The 19,628-nt window shown below is 39.3% G+C and overlaps 1 protein-coding gene across 1 annotated transcript; it reads right to left on the bottom strand.

Annotated features, from left to right (window-relative positions):
* Positions 1-3,412: 3,412 nt before the first annotated feature.
* On the bottom strand, positions 3,413-18,470 carry LOC109994673 (exportin-5). Its single transcript, XM_020648118.2, has 33 exons — positions 18,243-18,470; positions 17,599-17,720; positions 17,427-17,499; positions 17,161-17,298; positions 16,710-16,892; positions 16,504-16,530; positions 16,232-16,417; positions 15,201-15,277; positions 15,061-15,105; positions 13,949-14,039; positions 13,732-13,815; positions 13,484-13,609; positions 13,313-13,403; positions 13,081-13,209; positions 12,637-12,752; positions 12,357-12,512; positions 11,979-12,020; positions 11,795-11,884; positions 11,475-11,674; positions 11,289-11,391; positions 10,999-11,180; positions 10,130-10,230; positions 9,940-10,036; positions 9,687-9,823; positions 9,460-9,557; positions 9,286-9,332; positions 8,737-8,846; positions 7,417-7,476; positions 7,225-7,319; positions 7,032-7,139; positions 6,545-6,682; positions 5,953-6,117; positions 3,413-5,567 (listed from the first exon to the last, which is right to left on the bottom strand). Exons 1-33 carry the CDS (start codon positions 18,342-18,344, stop codon positions 5,421-5,423), a joined length of 3,666 nt encoding a protein of 1,221 aa, XP_020503774.2. The 5' UTR covers positions 18,345-18,470; the 3' UTR covers positions 3,413-5,420.
* Positions 18,471-19,628: the final 1,158 nt, after the last annotated feature.

Consider the following 19,628-nt stretch of genomic DNA (forward strand, 5'->3'; position numbering starts at 1 on the left):
TAAAAAAAACAATTTCTAGTCAATTTTATGGCAAAAAGCTCATAGGAACATACAAATATATTCTATAATTACATAAAAAACATTTGTCAGGGGGAATTGTCACCATTAATGGGGAAATCATTACCCCTCTGAATAGGAATATTTAACGGCACTACTGTACATTTATAAAAGTCAAGCTTGTCATAGGCTGCGATGCAATACGTTGTGGAAGTAAAACATCAAGCATGCACACCTTCACCTGTAGAAGCAGCTCCATGCTGTTGGGATCTTTTTCTGCGGCAGACCATAATGGCTGATAAAAGGTAGAGGCTCAAATCAAGCCTGAAACTGCTGCCAAATGCAGTCAGTCAGTTATTTGGACTTTGTTTTGATACTGATATTTTCAACAAATAGTTTCCTCAATCACTGCTAAAAAAAAATAACAATAATATTACTTCCACTTGTGAAAATTTACAAAGCTGGGAAATACAGTTCATTTTTCCAGTATTCGTTTTTCCTGAATCATCAATTACTTCGATAGTTACACATGCCACTCTGAAACTAAAGCAACATTCAATATTTCCAACATGTATTCAATGTTGATCACTTTAAATAATTTTTCAAAATATTTTATGAAAAGCATCTTAAAAAAATTCTACTGATAAAGTCTAATTAAAATACTTAGAAATTAGTGATGGCTGATTTAAAAAAAAAGATTTCCAGAATATAAAAATGATGCATATCCAATAATTCTAGATACAATGGGGTCCAACAGTCTGAGACCACCAGTCAAGTACGTCTACCTTGCATTTTAAGTCAAATTTAAATCTACAAATGAAAGTAAATGGACCAAATTGGGTTAAAAGTTGAATCTTTAAAAAATGTCCTCGGATTTCAGAATATCTCAGTATGTTGTGTGTCAGCCATTTACTCTAATGACAGCGAGCACTGGAGCTGGCAAAGACACGGAAATTCTGTGCGAAACCTTATGACCCGTGTTATCCCAGCATGATTTGAAAATGTTCCAAGGATGTGATGTCAGGGACTGCTTGGCTCTCTCGGTCACAAAGTGTCCACGTTAAGGTCTGACTGGGTTCAGGTCAGGTCAATTCATTTGTGGATAGGATTTTCTCCCCCAGTAATGAACAGTGAAATGTTGGTATTTCTTAGCCATCCTCAAGTGTTTGTCCTTGTTCTTCCTTCTGAGAGGAGGTTTAGAAACTGCAACTTTCCTCAGAGACTACAACAAGCGGCCGTCTTATACTGTGACCGAGTGTTTTCCATTCTTTATGTACTTTATTATTGAGTTGTGATCATACTTTAGATATAAAAATCTAGTTTGCTGATAGTTCATATTCCGTCTTCTTCTTTAATTCTGCAATCATTTGTTGCTGAAAAAGCCCCTCTTTGGTTTGAATCCAAGTTCCAAATTAAGTGACTGATACAAGCTTCTGCTAATAGACCAAATCAACCTGCAGTGTCACCTAAAAGCATTCTTTAATAAAGAGGTTACAACTCTGAAAATCTGACCTTTGATTAAATAATGACTTGCATTGGTCAATGCCACAAATTTGTGTTATTTTAAATTCTGTCCAAGATGCAGAATGTTGACTGTAAATAAAATGTCTTCAGTGTTTTTCATGTTTCTATACGTTTTGGAATCTGCAAACTCCAGAACCCTGTGGTTGTAATAAAAATATTAGACACATTTTTGGCAGTTTCTCAGTTAACTGCAGTGTAAATCTGATGAGAGGCTCATGCAGCCAGGAAGCAGCAAAGGTCAAAGAAGGAGGAGAATGGTGTTTCTGGATGAGCAATCAGCCACGTGGGGGAAAATGGATTTAACCGGATATTTCAGTTCAGTTTTTTATTTTAATTCACTATAACAAAAAAACATAAACAAAAAAGACAGTAATACTTGACAGCATTAGTTAACCAAAGTGTAGTGTGGGTGGAAGAGAGCATACTGAAGGTGGGTGCAGGGCTTTGTTTCTTCTGTGCTCGGAAATTATTTTTTTCTGGGTACAGGAGGGGAAGGTCTGCAAAAGGTATTAGTTTCAATGAAGCAATTATTTCCTTTATGATCAATTTATTAATCAAAATAGTAGCCAAAGATAGAATCATTGAATTTATTTTTTCGTCTTTGATTTACAGTGAACATATGGGTTATTTAATATTGTATGAAGGTGGACCTAAAATATATTTACCCAATCCCTTTATAGACCTCAGTCTTGTTGAGCTAACCAGTGCAAAACACTACTCGTCTGAGGCTTGTTCAAGTTTTTCCAAATTGCTGTCAAAATTATTAGATAAATATTATGCTTTTTCAAACAAATTGAAGGAGAATGTCAGGTTATTTTTTTTTAATCAACTGTAATGACCGTTCATTTCATAAGAGTGGTGATTTCAGATCATTTATACATTCATATTGTCTAACATTTAAGTCAAATTAAAAATATAACCTATCCAATTACAAGTAAGGGTCTTGCTCTTGTAATCAAATGTAGTTAATTTTAGGTATAAAAACTAAAAAAACCATCAGTTTTTTTTTTTTGCAGTAACATTTATAAACATAATTGAAAAGTTGCTTGGGAGGTGGACCTATTTTATACTGGTTTGTTAGGGCCTTGTAGCCTATAATGGGACAACTTGTTATGAAAACCTTAATCTGAGACCTACTAAGAAGAATATGGAAAATATATGAGAAGAGTGAAAACAAATGAAATATAATTAAATGTACTTAAAATCTGTAGAACGACCAGAACTTGAGGTTATGTGTAAACAAAGTCACTGGTAATTGCAGTAGGCCTACAAATTCAGCGATACCTCTTTAATTAAGCAACAGCTCGGGGTTGCTAAGGTTACGTTCAAGCCAACCAAACTAAGATGTTTGCATATCGATATTACTCATTACCAAGTTTTTAGTGGATGGGTTGTGTATGGAGAATACATTGAGGCAAACATGACTGCCCTCTAAAAATAAATATCAACCCATGTGCATTAGTTTATTTATTCCTACATATTTCTAAAAACACGATCATCTTGTTTAGTTAAGCAGCCATGGTCAGTGGCGTCTTCATCGTTACGTTTCGAGTGATGTCGAATAAGCAAGGGGAGCATTACTTCCCCCTGTCGACTCGGAGTATGAACTGAATTTCAGCAAAATGCGAATCCCTTCTACCCTAAAGAAGTATTCATTAAAAAGAAGGTTGACCCCCCAAAAGATCAATCTTAAATAAAGAATAGAGGTTATCACCAATTGCAGATGGGAAATTGATTTAAAAAAAAAAAATAAGCAAAGGAATAAAGCAATTTAATGACAAAACACTTCAAATGAAAAGGTTCAACTTCTAAAAAAAAATACATTATGTCCATATGGAACATTTACAAAACATTTGTTAAGCTTTCTAAATCTAGAAATAATTTCACCAAGTGAAAGCAAGATTTTCTTTTTATTTAAAAACAAAATAGAAACCACATTACACCTTTTTAGAAGACTATTTTCTCTTTTGTACAGTGTTTTAGTGTTGAACAAGCTTCTTTTTTTTTTTTTTCATAAGATGGCCTCATGTGAACAAACAATTTATAAAGACAGAGAAATTGATTCACTGGAGGTTTCATACCTTTTCTTATTCTTGGGAAAAGTATGATCCAAACATTTGTTTTATTTTTATAATTAAAACATATCGTCACTGCAGACCCATCTGTATCCATTTTTAAATTTGCTCACCCAATGCCAGAATACCTCCCAAATATTTTGCCGTGAATCTACACAACACACTCTGATAAACAGCTCACTAAAGGAGAAAATACATCCAATTAATTCAATTAAAAAAAAGTTATCCCTTAGTCAATGAAGGAATGTAGTGCTTGTTCAGCTTTTCTCACAGCTGGTAAAACCAGTACAAAGACAGACAGGGCACAAATAAAAAAAAAAAAGAACAGAATCACAGCTGTACAACTAGAAAACAGAAAAACTTGGATCGAGCTACAGGCTAGTTGTGAGTCCATCCTTAGATCATCTTTATTAGACCTATGCTTGTTATTAGCTTTTGTCTGTTGGACACATCTGGTCCCATTTTTCAAACAAAGTGTACAGTGAGTGTTTTGGCACTATATATGTGGCTTTCCTAACTGTAGTATGATATGTGCACTGATTTAAACAAGCCATTCAAGCAGTACTTGGGCTGTGTAAGATGTGCTGATAAACAAAAAATTGGCAAATTGGCAAATTGCAAACCATCATTACCCTTAAATACTGAGCGATATCTACAAAGTAGACAACTGTTGTTCTTATTTTAACAACACAACCTGACTTCTCCTTTCCTTCAGATAATTTTCTATAAAGTATCTTCAACCCATCATAGGGCATGTCACACCTGAGGTTCCATGATCTCTTTCTACTGATTTATAATCTGCATCGAAGCTTCCAAGATTTTTCATCCTTTTCTTTTTGATCCCATGATCTGTTCCATATCAGCCCTGACAGCAGAACTGTGGCCACACAACATATCAGTCAACACTAACCTCTGAAATAAAAACACTGAAAGGACAAAAGGAGACACACTCCTTCTCACAGGCTACTGCGGCAGCTACTGTCTACACCACCTTTGTCGTTTGGATATCAGTAGACTAGATGCATATTTCTATTCTGTGGAACTTCATTTCGTGTGGATGTTGATGTCCTCTGTGGACACAACACTTTATATATCTGCTATTCCTGTCCATGCACTATTCTATTCTGCTTTCTTTAACTGGCTAACAGTCAAAGGTATAACTATAAATCTCTGCTCCCTGGTGGCAGCTGAGACAGACTATAAAAATAACTATCATATAGTTAAATATTCTTCCTGATGCCTTTGTATTCATTTCAGTCTTGTTTCAGTCCCAAAAACAAACTCCTCGTTGCACGTTTAAATATTAAACCACAGCTTGCGTCTCAATTTGATTCCAATGTTGTTGTTTTTTTTTTTTAAATCCAGCTGTGTGCAGGTCCTTGAAGTGTTATTTTTGGTAACTCTATAAAGTCAGTGCTGCACAGATTTGGTTAATCTGCTCTTTTTTTTTTTTTTAGATCGTCTTTTAACACAATCTTACACAGAAGCAGATGTTTCTTTAATCTGAATTATGTGCATAGCTCATATGTCTCCTTTATTATTATATACAAAGTAATGGAGTAGATGTTGATAGGATTCAAAAGAGTGTGATACTTTCCTTTTGAACTGACTAATAGAAAGATAATACTGATGAGTGCGAGAGGTGAAAATAAGAGCTGTAGACCTATTGAAATCAGGGAGTGTTGACAGTTATGTTAGATAGCACCGCACTGCCCCTACTGGAGGATGAGAATGGAAGGAAACCCCGTTGTACACATCACTCTCGGGCCTGGCCTTCACTTCTTCTTCAGTCAGTAAGGAGTCCATTAGATCCGCTGTGTGTTCCTACAGGGTGTTATTCTCCGGGGAGAAGAGCGCTTCCAGGCCCCCTGCTTCAGTGTCTGTTACATCCTTTTCTTGCTTCGGCTTTTTAAAGAGCGATGGAAGGTTCCGGATATGAACCTCCTTCCTGAACTGCTGGCACAGAGCTTTCTGTTGAGAGAGGAGAGGTTATGTGGAGCCAATCGAAGATGTAGCAGAATGAGTTTCATTAGATGGTACGGCCCTGTAGAGCTGCAGCAACGTTTGTTTTCTGCAGAGCGCAGAAGATTTACAGCACGGCCAGAATCACACTGCTGAGTAATGACTTGCATTACTGGGCCGGAGCCTCTCTACAGCAGCCAACAGCAAGATGCAGTAGATACGTGCTGCTCTCTAGTGGCTAAATGTGGCATTACCACAATCAGGATCAGCTTTATTGGCCATGTATGCTTACACAAACACAAGGAATTTGTCTTCAGCACCTGAGCTCTCAATGTACAAAAAGTAACACATTAAATATAAACGTAATATAAGCAAAAGAATGATGAGTATTTACCCCAACAGTTCCTGCGATGAGCTTCTTGAAGTGGTCTTTCCTCTTCTTGGGTCCGACCTTCTGGGCATTGGGATCCATGAGCCTGTGATCGTACAGGTCCAGAGCCTCCACGCTGATGTTCGGGATCTGGGCCATCACCGCTCTCAGCTCCGTGTAGCGAGGCCGCTAATATACACAGACAGGCAGATGAATGCACAAGTAAGGATTTAAAAAGAGATGCATTCTGAGAAATCACCTTCAAATGACAGAAATAAGACTCCAGATTTGAATACATTTTAAAAACAAAATGTGAAAGAAATGTGCCAACTTACAAAGGAACTACTTGAATAATCAATACATTTGGAATAATAATAATAATAATAATAACACTCACTGGTTCAAGCTTTTTTAAATTAGAGGACTTGATACTTTTACCTCATATGATAATAAAATATACATGTTTGGTGTTTGTGACTGTACTTTGTATGAAACAGCTGCTCAAGATTTCATATTTAGAATGATGACAATAAAAGTAGTCCTACATGATGTAATAAAGAGTAAAAAAAAAAAAAAAAGTAATCAAGAGCTCAGAAGTGATTGGCATTAGACTCACCAGGTTGTCATAGATGAGCATAGCCAGCTGACACAGAGTCAAGTTGCAGACCTCGTGCTGCCCGTGAACCTGAAGGGCTCGAAGGACACTGGTGTAGAACCACGTGACCGCCTCTGGAAGAAGATTGCCTCCTACGACCTGAAGAGACAGAAGATATATATATAAAATGGTGTTGGTGCGCATGTCGTCCTACATGTGGCGATGAGGAAACAGTTTACACGACATATAATGCAGAAAACTTTCCTTGGGATAATTAAAAACTGGTGTCACATGGTTAATCCAGCTGAGAGCACTCTGCAGAATACTGCAGAAAGGTAACATCTGAGCACTGGTATTTGCTTAAAAAAAAGGTACAGTACGCAACATTTTAAATATGAATTTAGTAGATACCAAATATATTCTGACAAAGCTAGAAAATGCCCAGTGTTATCCTTTATTCAATAAAACGAATTAAATTTAAAAACACGTGTAACATTGTGGGGTCTACCTGTTGCAGGAGGGTCCAGCAGATGATGGATGCAGTGCGGCGACAGTTTGTGGTGTCTTTCCAGGACAGCGAGGTGAAGGACAGGGTCAACAGATTCATGTAGATATTCTAATTAGGAAAAAAGGAGGAACTTTAATAACACAGACTTTGGTTTCATTTGAAAAAAAGGTTACGTGATGTGTCTTAGGTCGACCTCGTGTTTCATCAGGCACTTCCCCAGCTCCGTCAGCTCCTCCGTGTGCTGAGCGGGAGACGCCGTCTGCACTTGATCCATCATCATGTCTTCATCTATCAGAGCACATTTCAAGACACATGACGAGACACGTATCAGAATAAAAAAACAAAAGTAACAGACTACATTTTGGTTTTAAAATTGTACTCTTACCATCTACTTCCTCCTTATTAGCAGCTTGTTCAGGTACCTTCCTTGAAATACAGCTTACACCTAGAAGAGAGGGGAGGAGTTGAGTATTACATCCACATAAATACGAGGCAAGGCAAGAGGTCAAAAAGCTCCAGCAACACTTAAATTCAGCATGAAGAGCAATTTTATTGACTTTATTAAGACGAATGCATTTTAGCTAGTGGCCTTAATCAGGGTCATAAAAGGTCACCCTTTAACAATATTCTGCAGATGACCCTGATGATCAAGCCAAAACGTGTCGGTCTTTAATAAAAATGTATCTTCATACTGCAAGTGTTGCTGGAGCTGTTTGACCACAGCAACAAGGCAATTCAACGTGCTTCACACAAGACATCAAAAGGCATCACGGCAAAGGGAAAACGAGACATTAATTCACACCACTAAAGTTCCCGGTTTATATCCAGTCTGAGAGTAAAAGCTGATCAAGCAGTTATGTTCTATATCCTGAAGATACAAAGCACCATACATTTAGGCATTTACGTCTTCATATGTAATGTCAGATCTATCCATATTACTCAGCAACAGTGTCATCAATGTGTTGACTCTCAGCTCTATGTAGGAACTCTAGCTGATGGACACTCATTCAGCAACAGTTCTGATTCCCTGTAGCTGCACAAGAATCATACTTCTGTAAAAAAAAAAAATCCCAGGTATCATTAATTTAATAAAGAAGAAGCGTATTTTGTATTGTCATTATTATTGTTCTAAAATACTTAAAACTCCTGTGAGTAGTCTTTAGTTTGTTATGAAACAGTCTGATACTAACACTGATGTCCCTTCATAACCTACTAAATCAAACCAGACTATAAGCATGAAGATTGATTATTTCTCTATACTTATTGTCAGAGTAACTGCATGCTGAATCTCAATGAGTGATATGTTTGACTTTTAAGATAGGGAGATTTTTTTTGTTAAAAAAACACTACTTACACATGTACAAGATGAGATTAGCCCAAAAAAAAAAAATCAGATGTACCACAGGAGGCACCAAAACTGGTACATATGTCACAGGAGAATAAAACCAATAACTGCACAGTGACTGGCTTGTGCAACTACATTGCTCACTGACAAACGCCTTACTCAGTTTATTCTGTTCATACCAACATATGAGGTGATCGTTAAAAAGGTAATGAATCATTTAAAAAAGGTAAAGTACCATTCAGCATTTACCTAAAGTTTGACCATACAAGTATCACTAGATTTTAAATCACTTACATGTCATTACAAAGAAACGCCTCTTCGCTAAACTAAATGAAAATCGGAGCAGTTTAAGAAACGTACCGAGTAGATCCAGCACCTCCCTGGTGAGCAGGCGCACCAGCTGCTCCTCCAACATCTCCTCCGTCACCTGGCTGTCATGACACAAAACCTCCTCCTCCTCCTCCTCACCACTAAAAATAAACAAACAAATGGGATAACTATGACAGAAAGGAACTGAACATGCAGTGTGTTAGGATAAGCACATTAAAGCCTTCTATTAAAGAGCTCTTAGCTTTTACCCACTGCGTAGAGATTTATAGCATGTTAGTCTAATCGAGGTTTTAGATTAATGTCTGGTTCTTCTTGAGCTTCACATAAAAATGTAGCTATAATGTGTACTGGGATTTAATAAGGACATTCTCGTTTAACTTGAGTGCTCATAAGTGTTCCGGTAATGTTTCACAACAGCCTCCATGGTAATCAATGAAAGTTATCTTTTAGGACATAAGTGTACCACCTGTTGTAAATCCACAGATTTCCCAGCCTCTGAAACTTCACTGTCATAAATAACATGCACTCACTGATCCAATCAAATATCCCCAAATCCTCAAACGCCTTCACTCCACCTACTTGTTTGAGGTCCTCTGGTTGATGACCTGCCATTTGCTGTTGAGTCTCTGCATTTGGAAACATAAGGAGGGCTGTGAGTCTTGGCAACGAAAACAACTGTAACAGAGTGATTAATGTGTGTGACAATCAGGATTTTCTTTTTTTTTTTTTTTTGGGGGGGGGGGGGTGTTTAACCTGCAGCATGTAGGCGAACAAAGGGCCCAGGAGGGGGCAGAGTAGACTGTTGTAGTGCTCCTGGGGACATGACAGCACCAGCTGCCTCAGAAACACACGTACCATAAGTTAAAGAAAAATGGATGTTAACATAAAGCAGCAGCTTGGTTTTATTAGTGGAGAGAAGGATCCGTCTAAATGTGTGCAAGAAAAGGATATTGTGCATAATGGTAACAAATAAAGGATATGAATCATTGGGCGCAGTCTGTAGTCAGGAACATGATCCAGGGAAGAAAAAGCAGAGCCAGTTATTTCTTCAGCCAACTTCTCGATGGTGTAGAAGTCCTGCTGCAGGGACGGACCTGCATTACCCAGGACGTGGAAGCTACAGTGTTAAAGAGAGCAGAAGAGTCGGTTGAAAATATTTTGCAACAAAGCGCGAGGTATAAACTCTTTAAAAAAAAAAAAAAACGTTTTGGGGGAAATGAACAATAATCCTACCAGTTGTCATACAGTGTGACGACAAACCCCTGCATGCGCTCTAGGCTGGTTCTGTACACAGGAGAATCATAAATATCCAGGAGAGGCTGAGAGAGACCTGCAAGAAAGCACATTGGTGAAGCTTTTACTACAGGGTTTTAAGAGGATGTCAGACTGCAGCTTAAGAAGCGGAATGGAAAGCTCCTCTTACCGAGAACAACATTTTTCTCTGCATCCATCACCTCGTGGGCCCTGGAGAAGGTTTCACTCAGACGAGCCATGTTCTCCGGCAGGAAGAGACTGTTGTGAGTCCTGAAGTGAGGAGAAAATTAAAAGACACTGGTCACAGGTCAGTGTAAGAGCAGAAATGATTAATAGAATATCATTTTCACTGTAGAGCAGAGAACTGATTCTAGTGGGTGGGTCGAGAATTAAAAAGTTCCCATGAATTTAATTGAAAAAAAAATATTGAGACAATGTTTGATGGATGACCGATGGATGTGTGCCACCTAGAAATCAAGGTCAGAACACAGACTTTGTATTAGAAGTGGACTATGTTGGGGCGTTGGATTGACTATGTTGGTAGAGCAGGTGCCCCCATGTCCAGAGGGTAGAGTCATCGTCGCACTAGTCGCAGGTTTGACTCCCGATCCTGATATTATTTAGTGCATGTAAACCCCCCCCCCGCGCTCTTTCCCCACATCTCCTCTCTTCTCAGCGGTCCAATCTAATGAAGGCAAAAAAGCTTTTTTACTCTCAATGGGACAATGATTAATGAACATCAACCTGTTTTGAAGCCAACTTCAAACTACAGATTGAGACCCTAAACTCCATCAAGTGGAGTCTCCCCCTGCTGGCAATAATACAGATTACATGTTTAAGGCATTTGGGCATTGGCTTCACTTACTGCCTTTGATTCAGCTGTTGTGTCACTGAGGTCTTGATTAATAATGTGTTTGTTCTCATTAACACTGATCCTATATCATGGAGTAATATGAAGATGCTCCTCTCATGTTTTCCATGAGGGATTTTGATTTAAAAAAGGAGGATTTCTGGGCACAGTGTTAGCGTAGGGCGTACCTCATTAGAGCCAGCAGGTTGGGCAGCAGGATCAGGAACTGGTCAGTACAGGGGTTTCTGTAGATGGGAGCTCCGGTCGGGGTGTAGCCCACAACAAAGCCACCAGCCTTGGCTTCTTCCACGTCTGCAGGCCAGCGTGACTTCTTCACCACGGCCAACATGGCATACAGGCAGAAGCTTATCTAGAAGAATGTCAAAAGAGAATTGTTGGAACTTTTAATGAAACACTTTCAGAGCTCCTTTAAGTTGTTTGAACATTTCTGCCTTAGAGTTCACAGGTACACACTTACCCGCCCTCTATTTAGGCCTGCTGGGTCTGGATCTGTACTTAGATCAGGGACCACTTGATCAGCTCCAATAAAGGACAGGAACATGGCAGGGTCCCACAGCACACTGAAACAAAACGAGAAAATAACAGTCAAGCCTCCATCATAACACTCATTCAAATATAAAAAATGAATGAATTCAAAACGCACCGCTTCATCTCATCTGAGGTCCAGTCTGCGACCACCGAGGCCATCAGCTCATCTAGAAAAGCCTTCTGCTTTGCAAAGTCTTTGAACTGGTTACTGATGTGCACCAGGGCTTCCATCAGCGAACACTTCTCCAAGTGAGTCATCCCCGAGTCACCGGAGAACATTTTCTTCACGTGATTGTAAAACATCTCAAAACAAGGCTGGAGGGGACAAAAGAAGGAAATGTTTTCGTCATTCTACTGTTCAATAGTTTGTACACTTCCTGTGCTGAAAAGGCTCGATCCTTCCAGGTTCATTTTACTCTCATCACTGATATTTACCAAGATGATGTGAGGGTAATCCCGGCACATTTTGATGATGGAAGAACACGCATGCCTCCTCACGTTCTTCACAGCTCGGGTCCGTGGTACCTGAAGATGTCAGGTGGAGAAAAAAAAAAGTTTTGATCTTGGACATGAAAGACGAGTCAGAGTGTAAATGTATGGTCCTGTGTGGACAATTTACCTTATTGTCTTGGCTGATCTCAAATGTGATGGCTTTAAACAGCTGAGGGGACAAGAGAATAACACCGAGTGTTGATGTAAATGAAAACACAAGACACTAAATCACACTTTCTTAACATGGAAAAACTATTTTCAACCTAAAAAAGTACTTCAAACATTTCTCAGACACTCTTCCATTATGATCCGAACATATTACAAACTTAAAAATCTCCCACGACTCCACAACAAACCCACTCATCACAGCTTACCAATGTGAAAACACTTAAATAAATCATGTAAGGCTTTCTGGAAAGCCTAAAGGTGAAGTATATAAAGGAAGAAAACATGCATGGTAGATGTACATCAATAATATCCAGCAGCCAGAGATCAATCAGCTGACCTTGTAGAGGACCTGTGGCAAGAACTGAGGCCTTCTTGTGACAAATGGGAAGAGCGCTGAGATGTTAGAGAGCACACAGGAGAAGATGAGCGGGTCTTTGGTGTCGTAGTTCAGCACAGCCTGCAGCAGCTCCATGCCCTGATCGATGGGCAGCTTCTACACAACCACAGCAAGAAAAAAAAAAGGGAAAGAGAAATGGGAAGTGGTCATCGTATCTTACAATCAACCTCTTTTTTTTTTTTTTTGTAAACCGTTTTACTTCAAAAGATGTTCCTGTTACCTCCTCCTCCATGTTTCTGAAGATCTGTGTGACCATACACTCCATGAAGACAGTCATTGCATCCCACTGAACCACCGATGGAGACAGGAGGGAGCACAAGCCCTCAGCTGACTTAGCTGGGGAAACACAGAGAGTGAGAGTAAAATGAGGCCTTTGAAACGTCAGAAAAGTTCAAAAATGTATTTTCCTTATGCACGTTTATCTTTAGGCCTGAAGCTGTTTGAGTCTCAATTGGTTATATTGATTTAGAAGAGCAAGACCCAGAGCCCACCTGAGTCGTTCTACACCTGAATAAGTTCCATACTGCTGCAAAGTTGTTCATATTTAATGAATCAAATGCACCATAAATGCATAGAAAAAAACAAAGGGGAATCATCTCCAAGCTCTGAAGAGTAATCAATCCTCCTCTGTGATAGCATTTTAAGAATACAGAAAAGCACTTACATGTGGTATCCCCAGTGTCAATAGGGCTGGTGATTTGATACTGCAACCATTCTGCTGCAATCTGGAAAGCCTCCAGAGGAACAATGCGACACGCACTCCTCACCACCTCTCCCTGCTGGGCTCGAAAAGCTGACGCGCAAGAACAGAAAGAATGAAAAACATTAAGGGACGAAATGAATGTTGCTCATCTACAGGGAATTATAAGCCAGAGCTTTAAAAAAAAAAAACGTACAATTAAAGAACGAATTGAAGTCTTCATCGCTGTCAAAGTCCACACGGGAATACACGCAGCTCGGGTTATCGTCTCTTGATGGAAAACCAGCCTGAGGGAAAGAAAGAAAACCTTAAGTACCACCAGATTTCAGATTCCTTTATAATGGTTGTACTTGCATCACTAGCTCACCTTGACCAGGTTGGTCACAGAGGCTCTGAGGTATTTGATCGCCATCTCCATAACAACCGCGTCCTTAGACAGAGTCTCATGTCTAAACAGAGCTGCCCAAGTGGCCAGAGTGGAGGACTTCAAGAACTGCACAAAAAGAGGGAGGAAAAACATGAACTCAGCAAAACTGAATCATTCTGAAAACTTCAGAAGTAGTCATTGAAACATTTTACATTTGAGGTCCAGCAAAAATGTTTTTGTCCTCTCACCTGACTGGAATGTTTGGTAAAGGCTAACAGTGCCTCCAGGTATTTGCTCAGATTAGCAGGCGCCTCCACCTCCACATCTGAACCCTGTGGGAGGAGAACATACGATTTCTCACTGATCAAATAAATCTCATCAAATCAATTACCGTACGTGTGCGCCATGGTAACTAACACATGACCAAGCGAAAGCAGGAGTTCATTTAAAGAGTGACAAACTCACCACTAATGAGCAGAGCTGGCCTCCCAGAGCACACAGGACCTGACATAGCCTCTTCAAGAAGTTATAACTCCGCTCCACCACCTCCACAGCTCTAACAGGGTCAAAGGTCAGAGAACTGGAAGTCACAGCTTGTTTTATTAGCATTTTAAACATGCTTTTAAAGATCTGTATTTTACTGTTGCGTAGAACAACTGAGGCAATCTGAAAAAGGCTACTGACAAGAAAACAGAGGCAGAGTACATCTGGATAGAGAAGCATGAAGACCTACAGAACAAGATTTCAATTGTGCTTAATATGGAAATTAAACATGCCTGTAGAAATCTTCTTTTAACAATATTAATCCTCCCCTCTTTTTACTTTTGAAGTTTCTATGTAAAAGTTATATTGTCCATGTAGGGCTAAGAGTGTATGTGTGTTTCCACAAACGCACAAAACTCCTGAAAATAAGTTTTAGAGGTGAGCCGATGTGTGAACACGGCCAGCAAAAATGTAGCTAAGTTCCCCGTGATTAAGCATTCAGGGTGACGATGTTTGCGTCATGCACGTATTGATGCTGCTTCATACTCTTTTTCTGCTTGCAAGTATGTTTTTTGTTTCCTGTTGGTGATTGATACTGTGAATATGTCCAATTGCACATCAAATTAACATAAAAGATCAAAAGAACTGTCATTATAGAAACCTGATGAAGCCATGCAGGCGTAACACATTGTCTGTTTGAGTATGTAGTTAAATAAAAAGAAGAGGGTTCATTCAGCTCTCCTGTGAGCGGTGAATCTTCTCATTTGCTGTCAAGTTTATGTTTCCTGCCTTCACCTGCACCAAGCTACAGTATAAGGACTGAGTGCCGTTCAGGGCATCTACTTTTGTATGACTTTACTGTCATTATAGTGTTGGACTCTGTCACTTCGTCTGCAGTGTCTTTTTTTATGTCATGGCTTGCCTCCTGTGATAATTTAGAAATGTTAAGGAGTGCAAACTTGTGTCGATAAGGAGTTTAATGTTAGAGAATGTCTCCTCTTGTACCATCTGTTTCTTTAAGCAGCCTTTGGGACCTTCTGGTTTTTTATCATTTTTTTTGCAAAGGCATTGAGAAAACGTTATCTAAGACTCACTGTGGTTCAGGGGATTTCTTACATATTGCCAGTCCATCTGCTGACCTGCAACCATACAGACAAGAAACCATTCACTTACAGGGACAATGACGCTTTGAGGAGTGTTGAGATGGATGATGAAGGGATACAGTAGTACTCACTGTGCTGCAGAAAGGATGTAGTGGATGGCCACATCATCATACAGCAGCATAAACGGCTTTCTATCCTCCAGCTTGCCCTGCAGAAACAGCACAGTTGATTAAAAATGGCTTACTAACGCTCCTTTCTTTCATGCAAATATCCACTAACTTTCCAGGCTACTGACCATACTGCAGCATGACTCACCTAACCCACAGTTCTGCAACTATAGATTAAAAAAAAAAAGTCACACAGAGGGACTATACCTGCTGCACAAACCTCTACGTGAGTATTTTTGAGTAAAGCCACCTGGATGAGCATTAAGCACACACAGAGAGACAGTTAACATTGATTGGCTGATTTGAACCAGGAACCTCCTTGCAGTGAGGCGACAGCGCTAACCACGACACCACCATGCAGCATGTTACCTCAATGTTGTAAAATGTTATAACCCATTCAAGATTCAAGGTCACTCATGTCACATAAGTAAAATCTACAGGAATGCATATCATATCCTTCCCTGAGTCTGTCATTGTATCAACTTTCATCAAGAAAAATAAAATTCAAAGGAGTCTTAATGAAATGAAAAAATAAAAACTGTCCATGAATACAGAGAAAGGGAACCTTTACAGTTCAGGAGTAAGTAAGTAAGAGCTATAAGTCTGTGTCATAAACAGTAGTCATATGGTAGCAAGATGTATCTTGACAGGACAGTGGATAGAGTAGGAAATAAAGATGAGAGAGTGTGTGACATGCAGGAAAGGAGCCACAGGTCGGACTCAAACCTGCTTGGAGCACTAAAGCTTCCACGCATCGGGCGCAACCTATCCGCTAGGCCAACCACCGGCCCCACATGGTAGTGTTGAGTATGCACAAATTCTTCCCATGACCATGGCCTAATTTTGCAATTAAAATGTATTCAAAACTGGTGAAAGGTTTTTTTGAGATACCATGAAGTTGTAAAGTTTGAGAGTGTAATCTTTTACAGATATCAGAACGAGCTTTATGGCTTAACCACAGCCTTTAAGCTCTTTTTTTTCTCCCCGCTACTTACCTTCCTGCTGATAGCGATGAGCAGACACTCAGCTGCCTCCAGCTGCAGCTCTGGTTCACCCAGCAGCAAACACAACATCTCCAGCAGATGACAGTTTCCATAGGTGATGTGCACCAGAGACACCCAGTCTATGTAGCCTGCAAGTGTATTCAGGGTGGCCACAGCGACTCGGCAGTGGGCTCTGGCCTGGGAGTGGAAAAAAATATATATATCAGAAGCTATTAAAAGGAATAAAAGTCTGAAAGCGGTTGAGATATGCAATGTTAGCTCACCTTCAGTTCATGCCCAGGCAGCCCTTTCTGCATTAGAAAAACACAAATCAGACCATTTTACAGCCATTTCCCATGGCACATGTATTCCCTAAGAATATGCATGATTTCTCAGAAGACACATTTAAAAAAAAAAAAAAAAAAAAACGTGATAATACTAAGAAATGACTTTTATTTTTTTATAGCAAAAGAGAGAAATCCTCACTGACCAGTTTGCGGTAGTCTTCCACATTAACTTGCAGAATGGCCATCATGAACCTGAACATGCTTTCCATGTTTTGCGTGAGGGTCTGCTGGATGTCTCTGCGTCGCTGGGTGGGCAGCGTCTGGAAGGTGATCACGTCCTCTGCCAGCCTCAACAGGATCAACATCACCAGCTCTGTCTGAGCTTCCTATAAACAGCACATTAAAAAGAACATTAAAGACTTTATTCTCTTACGAGTGACAAAAAAAAAAAAAAAAAAAAAAGGATTTCTGTTGAGAATTAACTTTGAAAGTGGCAAAGGTGACACGACGACACAAAAATTGACTTATCCTGGACTGGTGCTCATTTGCATGCTTGGTATTACATAATAAAAACTTCAAATGGCAGGGCGGATGGAAAATGTCACAACTGATATGCAGTAACAGACTATTTCCTGTTTTATATAAGTTACTCACCCCTTGGCTAGTGAGAGCCTCCATTTCTTTCAGCATATCTGGCCAGTGCTGCGGCCATTCTCTCTTTATCATTTCCACTATGATACGTGACAGGACATCTTTAATGTGGCTCACCTCCTCCAGGATAGAATGAGTGCCCTGATAAAGAAGAAAAAAAACAAAAACAAGACATTAAAAGTGTCTCTTATGAAAACAATACAAGCTTTAGGCGTCATTCAAACCGTAAGAGAGATTGTTATGCCATTGAAAGTGTTTAAATCACTTACATTTGCTAACAGCTGCATGGCACACTCCTTTAACTGGACTTTCTCTTGTTGCGGCATGTCGTTCCATCTGAACCTGTAACAACAACAACAACAACAACAACAACAAACACTCTTTTTTTAGTATGCAGCTTTTACCTTATAATGTCTTCATGATCATTTTTGTCACACTCACTTGATGACGTGCTCCAGGATTTGCAAACCAAAGTGTCTCACTACAGCTGGCTGTGCTTTGTCGGCTAGTCGTAAGCCACATGTGACGCAGTAGGAGCTTGTCTCTTTAAATTCTTCGCAGAACTGAGGAGGGAAAAAAAAACAAAACAAAGCGGACAATATAAACTACAAGTATAGGAGGGTTGGAAGTTACACTTACATGTGCTTAACCATGCCGTTCATGTGGGATGGCTCAATGTGGGATGCCATTATACTTTAAATACTTTAAAAGCGTAAAGTGAATAGACGATCTAGGTGCCATGCTGCAAATAAAATCACTTCAATTGGTTTTTAAGTCGAGTTCTGTTTCTCAGCATCAATAGCAAACCAGATACAACAGATGTTAGCATTCCCCCTGAATGAATGAACAGTGGCTGAGGTGATGAGGGGATAACCACAGGTTAGCTCACAAGCATCTTGCCATCATCATTGCACATGTTGCCAACCTTACTGAACGTAAACATCCTGCAGTAGCAAAGCTATTCCTGCAACAAAAAAAACCTCTGCTTAAAACTGACTTTATATTCAGTTCACTTCCAACATCAGCTCTAATGAATGACCAGCTAAGTTAGCTGGCAGCTAGCTAGCAACCCATAACGATGCTACCTTTAGGGCCTCCAGTCGGTAAATCTGGCTCGTTTCTGCGTCCATCATCGCGTTCACAGCTTTGACAAGCTGCTCACACGTGGCAGCCACCGGGTCAGCCATGACTTCAGGTACCGTCTGACACGAAAGGCGAAAGGAAGGGGCTCCCTTATGCAAAACACCTGCACTACAGTGTGTTACAAATGCTCAAGGAGGTACCAACGTGCACAAAGTGTGCAGCTTGCGCGTTTGAACCCTTCGGCTCGCCGTAGGAAGGGAATTCTGGGAGTTGAAGTTGAGGCGATATTTTTTTTTTTTTTTTTTTTTAAACGATCGTCTATAGTCTAAAGAGTTCTCACTTCTGACATAACTTTAAGGATTATCGAATACATTTTTTTTTTAAAGATAACGACTCAGCGTAAAACACATTATTTCATAATTTTCTTACTCGAAATACCTTTAAAGTTATACATGTTTACAGTTATAATTGTTTTCCCTCTTACACGTTTCATTTTTTTTTTTTTTCACAACAATGTATAGGCTTACCATCGCCTCACCTAACAGCGTATCATTTGTTTCAGGATTAGTTTCTATATCTCACCTGCATGCAAAAACAAATTTGTGAATTTTACATGTGAAAATATCAATTCTTGCACAAAATAAGCACAAAACCAGTTGACAGACAAGGAGCCTACTCTTCAGAGCAACCAAAGTTCTGGAGCCCTGCTTGCTTTGTAGTTCAGCCATGCTATAAATCATACTATCAAAGCCATATGGAGGAATCAATACAGGCCTATAGGCTGACAGTTCTTCAAGTCAGTCTGTAAGCAATATCATGACTATCCCATGTGGCTTTACAAACAAACATTGGTATTGACTCACAAGAGTAACAAAAACATGAAAACTGACGACAGAAAACTGAAGTTTCAAACTTATTTTGATTCAATTTGAAATTGTTTAGTATTGAACCACCAGAACATTACATCAAGTGGGCTTGTGACTTTTGTATTATGATGTCATTGGGGAAAAAAATGCACACCTATCCCTTTACATTTCAGAAATAAGGAATCATAATTACCTACAATTTTTTTTTAGTCCTCGTGTTCTTTAAGTATTTTTATTTTACTTACTTTTACCTCTATATCTACCTTTTGGAGGATAATATTATACATAGCCTACTTTATCTGAACTATAAAGCCAAATTAAGTGGATGGCAACTTGTAGATTCATTTGTAACAAGATGTTTTTTTTTAATAAGCTACTAAGTAGTAGCCATAGTTTAAATAGCTTCACTTTTACCTGCTGCAATGTATAGTTTTCAGAAAATCCTGAAGCACACTAAACCGTTTATTAATTAGGAGTCGGCCTACTTTTACTTTTGTAAGGCTATTTAAAGTGTACCTTGAT

The sequence above is a fragment of the Labrus bergylta genome, chromosome 10 (assembly GCF_963930695.1).
Source record: "Labrus bergylta chromosome 10, fLabBer1.1, whole genome shotgun sequence".
Classification (NCBI taxonomy): domain Eukaryota; kingdom Metazoa; phylum Chordata; class Actinopteri; order Labriformes; family Labridae; genus Labrus; species Labrus bergylta.

Bases quoted from the DNA above. Each gene is read 5' to 3' on its own strand.
- LOC109994673 (XM_020648118.2), bottom strand. From the start codon at position 18,344: ATGGCTGACCCGGTGGCTGCCACGTGTGAGCAGCTTGTCAAAGCTGTG. The intron at 15,106-15,200 runs GTGAGTACTACT...GTATGGTTGCAG, and splicing joins TACATCCTTTCTGCAGCACA to GTCAGCAGATGGACTGGCAA. The intron at 7,477-8,736 runs GTACGTTTCTTA...CCTCTCTTCTAG, and splicing joins GGAGGTGCTGGATCTACTCG to GTGTAAGCTGTATTTCAAGG.